A 12,766-nucleotide genomic window follows, 5' to 3' on the forward strand; every position below is an offset into this window, starting at 1 on the left:
ATATTAACACAAATTGAAAACCCCGTCAAAGCTAGATTATACGCTGACGACCTAGTTATTTTCTGTAGAGGAAAAAACATAGAAACTATTCACAATCACATTAAAAAAGCGTTAACACACATCGAGAAATGGTCAGCTACAAGTGGACTTCAGTTTAACACTACAAAAACGAAAGCAATCTGTTTCTCAAAGAGAAATCAAATCCAAACAAAAGAATTATATCTACACGAACAAAAACTAGATTATGTAGAAGAAATCCGATTCTTGGGTATGACGTTTGATAAAAAATTAACTTGGAAGACACATATTCAACAGCTGAAAAAATCCTGTCTACCTGGTATAAATTTACTACGATCACTTGCCTTTAAAAACTGGGGTGCCGATTATTCAAGTTTAATACTTATTTACAAATCCATAATTCGATCAAAACTTGACTATGGAGCCATCGTCTACAACTCCTTCAAAAAAAACACATTTGAAGTCACTGGATATTATCCAAAATAGATGCCTACGTATTTCTTTAGGTGCTCACTACACAAGTCCCATTCAAAGTCTCTATTGGGAAAGTGGAGAACTTCCTCTTTCTTTCAAAGACAATATCTAAGCCTTACATATGCAGCGGCAGTGTCATCAAACCGAAATAATCCAGTACTGCATAACGTTTTTGCTGATTGATTTACAAATAGATTTCAACAAACACATCAAATTGATCATCCTTTTTACTTTCGTATAAAATCATACTTATCCAAATTAAATTTTCAATTTCCAAAAACCTATGATACCTCTTCAATCCACAACCCAGCACCATGAACAATATCTATTCCTGATATCGACATCAGTCTAACAAACCTAAGAAAATCAGAGATATTAAATCAGAGTATTAAACAGATATGGCAATACCTACAACGTATACACCGATGCGCCAAAAAATGAAGACAGAGTTGGAGCAGCAATTTATTCGGAAGACTCCTCAGTTAGTTTCAAATTGCCATCAATTACAACCATCTTTTCGGCTGAATTATTTGCAATTCTAAAAGCACTATTGTTAATACAAAACAAAAACAAAGAAAGATGTATAATAATCACAGATTCTTTAAGTTCATTATCCTCACTGACTCAATTGTACTGTGACAACCCCCTTCTACTTCTTATTAAAAAAGAACTTAAAAACATTGCAAATAAGAACATCCAAGTTCACTTTTTATGGGTGCCTTCTCATATAGGAATTGAAGGTAACGAAGTTGTAGATAAACTGGCTAAAAACGCACCAACTAACCCGATGTCCGAAGAAAGTAATATATTGGTACAAAACGATTTAAAACCATACTTAAAACAAAAAATAATTCAAAAGTGGCAACAAACTTGGAACGACACTCCATCAAGGCTATACGAAGTCAACAAACATTCCCATCTTTGGAAACCAAAAATAAAAGACAGGAGAGAGCAAGTGATACTTACCCGTCTCCGTATCGGCCATACACGACTTACTCATGACTATTTATTACAGCGCAAAAATAAACCAGTGTGTGAAGTGTGCAACAGTGTTCTAACGGTAAAACATTTTTTAATACAGTGTCCCAAATATAATAGTGAACGACTCAAATATAACGTACCCAACTCCCTAAGAGATGCCCTAGAAGAAAATACAGACACCCGAAAAATATTTTCCTATCTTAAAGACTGCCAACTTCTTCAAAAGATCTAAAATGTACATTGTAACACACAAAGATATTATTATTATTATTATTGTAAACTAATGTATATTTTACTTATTGTATCTATATTGTATTAATTTAAATACGCTAATGACCCTGCGTGGTTGATGCGTTAATAATAAAAAAAAAAAAAATTATAGATAGCTTTACTCACCAATTAGTTTGGTTTTTCCCAAATAATTTACAACAAAACCTGAAAGAGCAAATATTAAAATCTCAGGCCCTGCTATTATTAAGGCATTTTTGTAGACTGAGGTATTTATGACCTAAAAAATACAAAAATTATTTGTTTATAAAGCAGATTACGTTTTTTGAAAATGTGTTAATGGTGCATAGCAAATAAAATAACCTATTAAAAGTGTTACCAACAAATTTTAAAAGAATGTAAGTAACAAGCAAGCCATATCAAGGCTTGATTTTATATGAAACATTTTACTAGGGACGCAAAGAGCAGAAAAGATGCTGATAAAAATTAAACTACTCTTTAAACTGTTGGTTTTCAGAAAAACTATATTACCTGCTAAAGAGTTGGCAAACCGAACCAACGATTTCTCCCATAATAAAGGTAGTACCAGTTTCGAAACACCACGTTAAAGATATTCGAAAAAACAGAGTAAAGCTCTTCTAGCTCTTCTCATTTTCTTTGCAATTCGAGACTCTCTGTTGATATTAACGGATATACAATATATCACAAAGATAAAGAAAATTGTATGGGTGGTAGTGCGTGTATTTATTTATTTAATTTTTCTTTTTAAATTAACATTTAAGCTATTAAGATTTTAACACAATCAAACTATAAGATATTCGTGGAATGGATGCTATTCACGTATTTATTACTAAAAATATTTTTTCACTAAATTTAATATGCATATATCGTCTATCTGATTCAATACTATGTCACACAGGACAACATTCTCTTTGATAACTAGATGAGATTTTATCTCTTAGTAATCCTGTCTTAATTGGATATTTTAATTTCCCAAAAATAACCTGGCCAATAGCTTTATTATCTAATGCCTTTAAATAAGCTCCTCTATAAGAAAAGTCAGATCATGGAGTTATACTGGTTCACATTCAGTTTAACCAAATATTACTCGACTTCTCTGAAGTTGATACTAAACTCTCTTGAATCGACATGAATTTATTCTTTGCAAATTTAAACAAATACTCATTAATATGGACTGTATTTCTCGACGCTATCCATACTATAATTTCTACAAATAAAATCTCTTGTGAGATGTATGAAAACAGTCTTAAGCCCGGATAAATCCAACCGCAGTAAAATAAATGTATCACAAATGACGTCTCTGATGAAAATTTAAACCCACCAGTTTTCTTAGTAATTGCAAAAACTATTTATTTTTAAGAAACTTTAAGGTAAAATTTCAAAGAAGTTTTAGTTCCTTTAGTTCAAAATCTGATGAGATTTTATGCTCTTCTGACACTCAGTAATTATTTTCACCAGATTTTACTAGCAATAATGACAATTTACCTTAAATCAAGTGCAAGTTATATGCACAGTAGGTACAATATGCCAAACAACACTTTAAAAAAACTTCGCACAATTGCTTCACCTGGTTTAAATGCTTTAATACCAAGACTGTTAAAAATATACAATACACAGACACGCTTGCAATACCTTTAACCTTGCAATACTCCTTAGTTGGTCATATGTCACTCCTATTTTTAAAAAAGACGTCAAACTCGATAACAATTATCGTGGGATTAGTCCACTGTCAGTAGTTGTTGGTCATGGAAGCCATTATTTCACAAAACACGACCAAATATCTTTTCCAGCAATATGTTATTCCAGCACAACAATATGGGTTTGTCTCTAGTTTCTCTACTCTGACCAATATCCTATATTGTATTAATGACTGGATATCACCCATTAACAGTTGGCAGCCCCGACACCTAGACGTTGTTTATTTAAACTTTTGTAAAGCATATGACAGTATTGCTAAGTGCAAACTTTTAGATACTAACAGATAGACATTACAAAGTTAGAGTTGGTGAATATTTCTCACAGGATAGGTTAGTGAAAAGAGGAGTGCTTCGGGGTTTTGTGCTTGATCCTCTGCCTCTGACGGTTTATACTAACGATTTACAAGTAAAATATTGTTTCATGTCGATGGCACATAAATATTATGTCAATCTAATCACAAATTAACAATTCCTTTAAATTGACTTAAACTCTATTTTAACTTGGTGTTCCCAGTGGTTACTACCCTTAAATGTCGAATAATGGGCAGTCCTCAGAATTAGTACAAACAACCTACTTGTTCCGTACTTTCTTATTGAAAAACCACTACATTCCATATATTACTACAACTATCTTAAATGGTACCGCAAATAGCGGTTTAACATGATCCGATTGTGCGGGCGTGATAAGACTGTTAATTTATTTGCAGGTTCTTTTTAGAAAAGTTTCGATGGAGTCATACTGTAAATTTTGCACTGTTTATATAAGATTGATTTTTGACTAGGTACGGTGGTCCAAGATAATATCCTGATTTGTTTCGAAATAATACTTTGTTATAGAATTTAAAAAAAAAAAAGCCATTCGAATCTCCCTGGGACGAAGGATTTAACGGTTACTACGCTAAATGGGGCCTAGCATGTCTCACAACTTCATTACTAGCCCTCTGTGAGAGAAGCTTTTTAAGACTAAGCCCGCCAGTATTTAAGGGCACTCGAATCACATTCGGGTGTGATAATATACCTTCTATATTTGAGTAGTACCTACTCTCGGAATGCCTAACCGCTCGTCCAGCTTGTTTTTTTTTTTTCAAACCAAACAAACCAGTCAAAGCAGTGCTAGTTTTAGATTTATGGAAAGCATAAGATTGCAGTCCCTGAGCTGCTTCCAAATAACATAGTTTTTAGTCCGACTAGTTGTTGCGAACTACTGCTTACAGTAGTTAAGCCAGTAGGCGATCATCTTGGCTTTGTATTTGGTATGTCCAACATTAAAAGAAGAGCTCCTGTGAAGACGGTTCTTATGGCTCCTATGATACTAACGTACGCAAAGCTCTGGAGGTGAGCCAACTTAACCTTGGTCGAATTAATTGAGGCAGCGAAACCACACGTTGGCAATGTACATCAGTAAAGGCCTTTTTTTGTTTTTTTTTGTATCCCCCTTTTTCTATCCGAATTGTCGAATAAAGGCCTCTCCCATTTCTCGCCATTCATCCCTGTTGTGTGCTAGGCGTTTCCACATTGGTCCTGCGACTCTTTTGATATCGTCGCTCCAGCGCACTTGAGGTCTTCCTCTTGGTCTCTTCGAATCGTACGGTCGCCAGTTTCCGACTTCTTTGTTCCATCTACCATCTTCGAGACGTTCGTTGTGTCCAGCCTATTTCCATTTTAATTTAGCTGCTTGTTTCGCGGCGTCCTTTATTTTTGTTTTGTTCCGGATTGCTTCGTTCGTTTGCCGATCTATTAGTGAGATACCAAGCATCTGTCGTTCCATGACTCGCTGAGTTTTTCGAATCTTGTCCATGTTCTTTTTTGTGAATGTCCAGGTTTGAGCTCCGTAAGTGAGAACGGGAAGGATACAAGAATCGAACACTTTTGTTCGAAGGTTTTGGGGTATCTTTTTGTCTTTCAGTATGTATGAGAGTTTTCCAAATGCGGCCCATCCCATTTTTACTCGTCTGCTTATTTCGGTAGTTTGGTTTTCTTTGTTTACCTTGATATTCTGACCCAGATATATGTATTCTTCTACATGTTCCACTTTTGTTCCTTGGATGGTTATCGTCGGTTGATCATCTTTATTCTACATTAGCTTAGTTTTACTCAGATTCATTTTCAGTCCTTTTTTATGGATTCCGTATGAAGCTCATCGATCATCGTCTTCAGTTCTTTTCAGCTATCGGCTATTAGTACTACGTCATCTGCATATCTTAGATGGTTTAAATACTTTCCGTTTATCGATAGTCCCTTCGTTTCCCAATTTAGTGATTTAAAGATGTCTTCAAGTGCGGCAGTAAATAGTTTTGGAGATATGGTGTCTCCCTGTCTTACTCCTCGGTTGATTTTTATTGGCCTCGTTTTCATTCCGTTATCCATCGTGACTACCATTTCAGCGTGTTGATATATATTATGTATTAATATCCTATATCTAGAATCTATTCTGCTGTTCACAGGTAGCACAGGTAAAATTAAGTTTATGCAGCCTAGAAGGTACATAACTTCTTCCAGAATACCGGAATAAACCATATCCCAAGACAGACCCTAATTACCTTTACCAGTGAGGGAACAATGATGCACAGACGCTGCTATAGCAAATTCAGCATGATGCCGTTGTCACTGGGTGACTTATAGGAGGCCTTTGTGTACGATACTACCTTCTTTGCCGTTAGCTCTCATAAGCCGAATACCATAGGTAATTAAAGTATCATCACCGTTCTTTAGAAGGAGAATCTTAAGAGATGTTCTTGGAACCCCCTTATTAGTAGAACATAAACCAAAAACTAGAAAGAAGCAATCCCAGAGGCTTTACCATGCACTGGGGTGACGGCATGGTAAAGTCTCTCTGCAGCAGACATGTGTTTTACTCCGTTACGGTAGATTCTCCAAGAAAATGTCTTGGGCCTCTTTAGTCACAGCCTTATACTCCTTCTGTGCCTCTTTAACGGAATATTAGTTGGTGGAGAAACTGATACTTTTGTTCATTTTTAAGGAAGCCTCGGTAAGCTTGGACTCAAACTTAAATAGTGTAGTTGACAGGATTAAATTGGGCCTTTAATGCTTATGTCATGTGTTTGTCTTCTTTCATAATGTACTGTTGAGGAGAAGTATTGTACGAATTTAATGAGATGAGAGGATTCCTCAAAACCAGGAAATTGCAAAGAAAACATCTAAGACCTATTGATCGAAGAAAATTAGAACCTATTTGTTATAAGAGCTTATGTTATAACGTTTTTTTATTGATAGTTATTGAATATTTTTCTTATTCTGAGAATAAATTTCCTACACTATTATTTATTAGCAAGAATACTATGCGGATTTCCTTATTCACTACAGTGTGATTGTTCAATCACACTGTAGTAAAAGAGTAAAAGAGTAAAAGGTAAAAGACATGCTGACTAAAATAATAATAAAAAAAAGAAATTAGATGAAAAATGAGAAACAAAATGTATAGATTGCATTGAGATTTCCAGAATCAGGAGTAAAACTGTAAAAGATGACCAAAAAATATTCATGAGGCTAACAATCTCATCGAAAATAACAAATATATACAATATTTGGAAAATTTTAAATAAATACATTGAAAATGATAACATATTGGATATCTTATACCAAAAATGTTTTTCTCATCAGTAAATCAAGTAAAAGCAATATCGGAAGGAAAAAAGGCGATTGACCAATGAACAATGAATTGAACAATGACAACATTATTATTTTATGCTTGCAATACTTACCACATGACATACTTCTGTAGATTCTATTTTGGGTTTAGCTAACGTATTGATCATGTTACAAATGCTAAATGTAGTTGAGTTATTTGAAGATTCGTTACTGTTAGAATACTGTAGAATCTGTGGAAGCCAAAACTTGAGCAAACCCGCGCTGCAAAAAGAAAAATATGTAATAGGTATGCCAATTGCATATTTGTTGCATATTTTGCAAATAATTGTTATTTTTTACTGTTTATGCATATTTTGCAATATTTTACATATTCTAGTATATATCTTCTACAATATTTAATTACGAAAATAAAAATATTCAGGAAAGTCAACAATATTAGTTATACCGGATGCTGACAAGCCACCCTGACTTAGATGGGTATGGGACGATTGCGCCGATTTCATCCGCGGTACGCTCAGCTGTTCAGTTTCTTCCTTGTTGTAACTTCCAAACCGCACTTCAATGCATTAATAGTCAAAATAGATTAGGTATATAATTAAAAACGGAACTAAAATATAATAGACACTTATATCTACTACATATAACAATTTCTTAAGATCAATACACCTACTTAATAAAATTTTAGCTGACATTACTACGGTAGTGAAATAAGGCTGACTTTACAAAAGCGAATCTACTTATTCCACCGCTAAAATTATTTTCAATTATTGCTTCTAACACCTAAGTGTTTTTTATATATTTTGTTCAAAATTACTTTTGGAAGATGAATACTATTTAATTTAACATAAGCATTGGCTTGATTTTGTGTTAACATATACCCGACGATTAAATCTGTCACCGTCACCGGCGGTATCGTGCGTACAGCTTAAAGGACCAGAAATTCGTTGGGACCAATTTGGCCCCTGTTGCTATTTGAAGTTATTGTAGTTTTTTTTTATTTGAGGCAACAATAATTTCATATTTTATGACTAATATTTTGATATGAAACGTTATTTAACACACAAAAATATTGTTTACTTAATTTATTAAATGGTTTTTTAGGTTAAACAGGTTATACAATAGGTTAAACAAACCTACCATAGAAGTCTGAAGGCGCCAAACTGTTGTTTTCTCGGAAATTGGAGACAATTATTTCTATTAACTTCTGTTGGGTGGGTAAAATTAATTTAGGTACGTTTATTTATGTACGTTATGACTTTATGTACGTTTTTTCCTAGACGGTCTTTTGTTACATCATGTTTATTCTTTGAAAGTTTTTTGTTTATCATACGCTTTGTTAGATCCTGCTAATTCTCGTTTCTGGAATATTGAAACATTAGTTTCTTTGTAAAAATTCAAGACGACTGTAAAGATGTCTCGATGTGGACTATCAGAACTTGAACTTCTTGAAGAAATATAAAAAATAGAAGAAGATGTTTTTAAGGGCAAATCTAAATTTGAGGTAAATAATGAGTCAGACGACGAGGAATACGTACCACTAAAAAATAGTAATTCAAGTGACTCTTACGCTTCAGATCAGTTAAAAAGTTTATTGTATAAGAATAATCAATTTATGTAAACGCTGCTTCTACTTCTCGACAACACGATTCAGCTAATATTATCATCTTGTCAACTCGTCATCTTATTATCAACAAGAGCATGTTACAGAAGCACATCGATGTTTGAAAAATAATACATGGACTGTAACTTTGGAAGAAGTGAAAGCTGCTCTTGCTATTATGTACGCAAGAGGAGTCTACAGCGCCAAAAATTTTCCAACCAACAGCTTGTAGTTAACAGTATATAAGGTCCTCACTTTTTTAAGTCAAACTATGCCATGAGACAGATCTAAAGATATTGTAAAATATCTTTTTTGAAATCTTCAAGATTTGACGTAAAGCAAATGAGATCTGAATGATTGAAAACCGACATATTTGTTCTAGCTTCGGCGGTTTGGAATGGATTTGTAGAAAACACTGGTTCCTGTTACAAACCGGGAATAAACCTCATCGTGAATGAACAACTATTGTCCCTTCATTTCGACGAAATTGGCCAAGTCTTGTGGGTAATTTGAATCACAACAGAGAGGAAGTTCATGTAAGCATAAAGCGTGAAAATAGAGAATTGTATGTTACCCATATATTTGAGAGTGACGAAAAAATAACACTACTGCATACCAAGGAAAGCTGCTGCATACAAATGTGCTTTTGTTGAGCTCGTTACATCAATACGAAATAAGACTGGAAATAACTGGAAGGCAAATAACCAACGATGGCAAATTAGACGAAGAAATGAAACACAGAAATAGCCAGGGAAGACAAGCTATTAGGCAATTAAACAGTGTACTGTGGGACAAAACAATCTCCAAAGAAAACAAACACAAAATCTATAACAGCATTATAAATAGCATTGTTACACATGAAAGTAAGATATGACCACTGAAAGGAAAAAACCTAAAAGGAATAGAAGCAACAGAAATTTACTTCTGGAGAGGAGTGGCTGGAAAATCAAGATTAGACAGAGTTAAAAACAAAACAATATGAGAAATTATAAGTGTTAAGCACAATATAACAGGGGACATTAGAATAAATCAACTAAGATGGTATGGACACGTCCAAAGAATGGATCAACACATAATACCAAAGAAAGTATTGAACTGACACCGCATGGAAGAAGAAAGCAAGGTAGATCGAGATTAACTTGGAGAGAAGGAATCGATAAAGACTTAAGTAAGAGGTGAGTTAAAGAAAACAAGGTCGACCGAGATTAACTTGGAGAGAAGGAATCGATAAAGACTTAAGTAAGAGGTGAGTTGAAGAAAACCTTTGGAACGATCGAGATAAATGGAGACTGGAAATCATAAGGCAGCGTAGAACGTTATAAACTGATTAATTGATTGATTAAGTAACTGGAAGTAGACTCAGTCGTAGTAAGTTTATTCTTCAGCTGTGTAAAGAATTACGGGCTCCATACTTTGCCTCCCGAAATCTGGTACTACACCCAGCAACACTGGTTCTACCAGCAACTAGCACTGTTACCTTTCAAAAACGAAAACAATGTCAGTTGAAAGTTTTTTGTAAAGAAAATCATACTTCCAATCAGAGCCACGTCCGTAACAAATCAATGTGTGGCAAACGCCAAAAACTGCAAACTGTATGGTGTTTCAAATGTTTAAACAATAAAACTAACAATGAAAATCAGATTCTATCGTTTAGAGTTGATGTAATTCCTTTAAACTGGGTTTTAATTGGTTTAAGAACTCGGGGTCAAAATAATCTCTTCGGGCTTTTTTACTTTTATAGGTAAGTAGGCTAAGCTAGACTTTAGACCAAATAAAATAGATAAGCAACTGAGTAGTATTATTGTATTGTCGGGAAATAAATTACAGATTACTATGTTTAGCATTTGCAAATTCTGAATTGCCAAAGAATAGAAGTGTATTACTATCAATGTACCCTCTTATAAAAATTAAATAATAAATGTTTCATCGTGTTTCAACACCTTAATTAATCAAAGTGGGATAATAATGTTGAAAATGAGCATTTCAAGCTAGGACTACTAAAAATAAGCACAAATTTATTTAATTAAATAGATTATCGACAATAATTACTTATATTTTATCGTACACGAAACTACTGATTGGTATCTGATCTACTAATTGGGGTTTTAGACAATAATTTCTCTGCAAGTAATACTATTTGATTGCCTGTAAGCAGCTAAACAAAACTAACAATGTTACAATTTTAGGGTTTGTAAACTAAACTCTGATAATTTTATTTCTTCCCAAAACTGAAACAACCAATACAATTTTACTCATACTCTCAGATGCAACAATTTTTTATTCTAGTCATTTCGTTCATGGAAATAATTTATAATGGATTTTGACGAAGAAACATTAACAATTTAAAAATCTCTTTTAGTTTTAGAGTTGTTGAGTAAGTTTTAAAAATACCCATCGATCGTATGTGTGCTACAAAAGTTAATCGAGGTCAAAGGTCAAAATTTAAGGTTTTTTAGATTTTTCTCGAAAATGGTAAGTTTTATGAAAATCAATAAACTTAAACCAAAGTTGTTGATCTTAAAATTTTCTCCAAAAAAGTCTTCATAATTTTTTTCTTAAGAGTTACCATTGCTGAGATATCGCGATTCTAAGTGTAACATTATACATGTTATGCACACATTTCCACGCCATCTGTGAGGTAGTGTACTCGCGCGTTTTTTGGTCAATGGTCTCTTCATTAAAATCACAGAAATCTACCTCTATTGTACTCAACTGGACATCTGAGCAAGGCTGGTCTTGGCAATTGGTACACGCTGGACAACACAGCAACCCTACTTGTTTACAGTCTCATTTGGCACTACAACCTTTTTAGCAATTCAAAAAATAGTGTAAAGAAGTTTTTCTGGAGCAGGTAGGAGTAAAGTTTTAATCGATTCCAGAGCATTATCTACCAATTTCCAACCCCAATCTTCTGGATTCAGTTGATTGCCTAGGCATGTGAACTTAATAGTATACTCGATACAAGTGTTGAATAGCAGATGCCGATGTTGGAGTAAAACATGATAGTGGTACTTGTTTCTTTTTTCGCGTATTCTTTACAAACGTAAAGTATCGGTATTTATCAATGCAAGTAATTTTTTATCAGACCAGACTTGACTTAAAATATCTTGGTAATTGTCAATAAAACAAATAAATGTTAACTTTTCAGGCTTCTCTGTAATAAAATTCTACTGCCATACTTTAGTTTCAATTGTATTTTTATAGTTCTGTCATCCAAAGCAACATATTGACAAACATTTCTTAATTTGCCCAACGAAAACTGGCAATCATCACTCGTTTCTATGAATTGAAAAAAATTTTTCTCCATCGCAGAGTTTACAGTTTCATCCTGTGGATGGCCAATTTTACCGCCAGTGTTAGGTTTTATGAAAGATTTGTAACAACTGTCATGGTATTTGGCATCAGCAGTGACTAAATCATACTCAAAATTAATACGTTTAACCGCCTTTGAAACATCATCAGAACGCATTTTATTTAAACAGGGATTTTTGAATTTTAGTGTAGTCATGTTACAAATGTTTTTTCGAAGATCTTATGCTTTCAAAAATGCTAACAAAAATTTGATTCACTTACTTATCTTCTAGTACGAGGTGGACTTTTTTTTGAAGTACTAACTTGTTCTTCCTCATGATGTCTTTTGACTACAGCGATTGAAGTATTCCGGGTGTATTATTTTCTGCAATCCACGTGTATTTTAATGGATTTTTAAGTTCTTAAATACTCAGTAAACTCATTACCTCTCATGGTACTGACCTCAATTAAATTTTGCATTCCACGATCAACCACAACTGTTTTATCTTCACTTAAAAGTTTATTGCAAATAAAGCAAAACTGAGACATTTTTTAGACCTATAAAATAATACAAATAATCAAAATGGTAGAGTATTATTCGAACTTTCGAAGCGATAGGTCGACAATAATAAGCGCCCAGTGTCTTTTTCTACTAACCAACTCGATTTTAAATTAGTATAGGTGATTCAAAGTTTGACATTAACTCAGTGTAATAAATAAGTCTATAAGAGGCCCAGCGGGGGCGATTTTCCCAGAGACGTCAATAGGTGATTTAAACTTTTCATGTGTTAGTGATAATAGTAAAATGCATATTAATGAATCCAGTTTAATAGAAAACTTTTATGAT

General features: G+C 33.7%; 1 protein-coding gene across 1 annotated transcript in view; it reads right to left on the reverse strand.

The window, feature by feature from the left end:
• The window catches only part of LOC140448535 (synaptic vesicle glycoprotein 2C-like), an 86,380-nt gene that overhangs the window by 28,723 nt on the left and 44,891 nt on the right, over positions 1 to 12,766 (reverse strand). The window contains exons 7-8 of the mRNA XM_072541618.1: positions 7,142 to 7,289; positions 1,870 to 1,981 (exon numbers count right to left, since the gene is read on the reverse strand). Coding sequence (XP_072397719.1) covers positions 1,870 to 1,981; positions 7,142 to 7,289 — 260 coding nt within the window. The remainder of the gene's footprint in view (positions 1 to 1,869; positions 1,982 to 7,141; positions 7,290 to 12,766) is intronic.

Source organism: Diabrotica undecimpunctata, chromosome 8 (genome assembly GCF_040954645.1).
Source record: "Diabrotica undecimpunctata isolate CICGRU chromosome 8, icDiaUnde3, whole genome shotgun sequence".
NCBI lineage: Eukaryota > Metazoa > Arthropoda > Insecta > Coleoptera > Chrysomelidae > Diabrotica > Diabrotica undecimpunctata.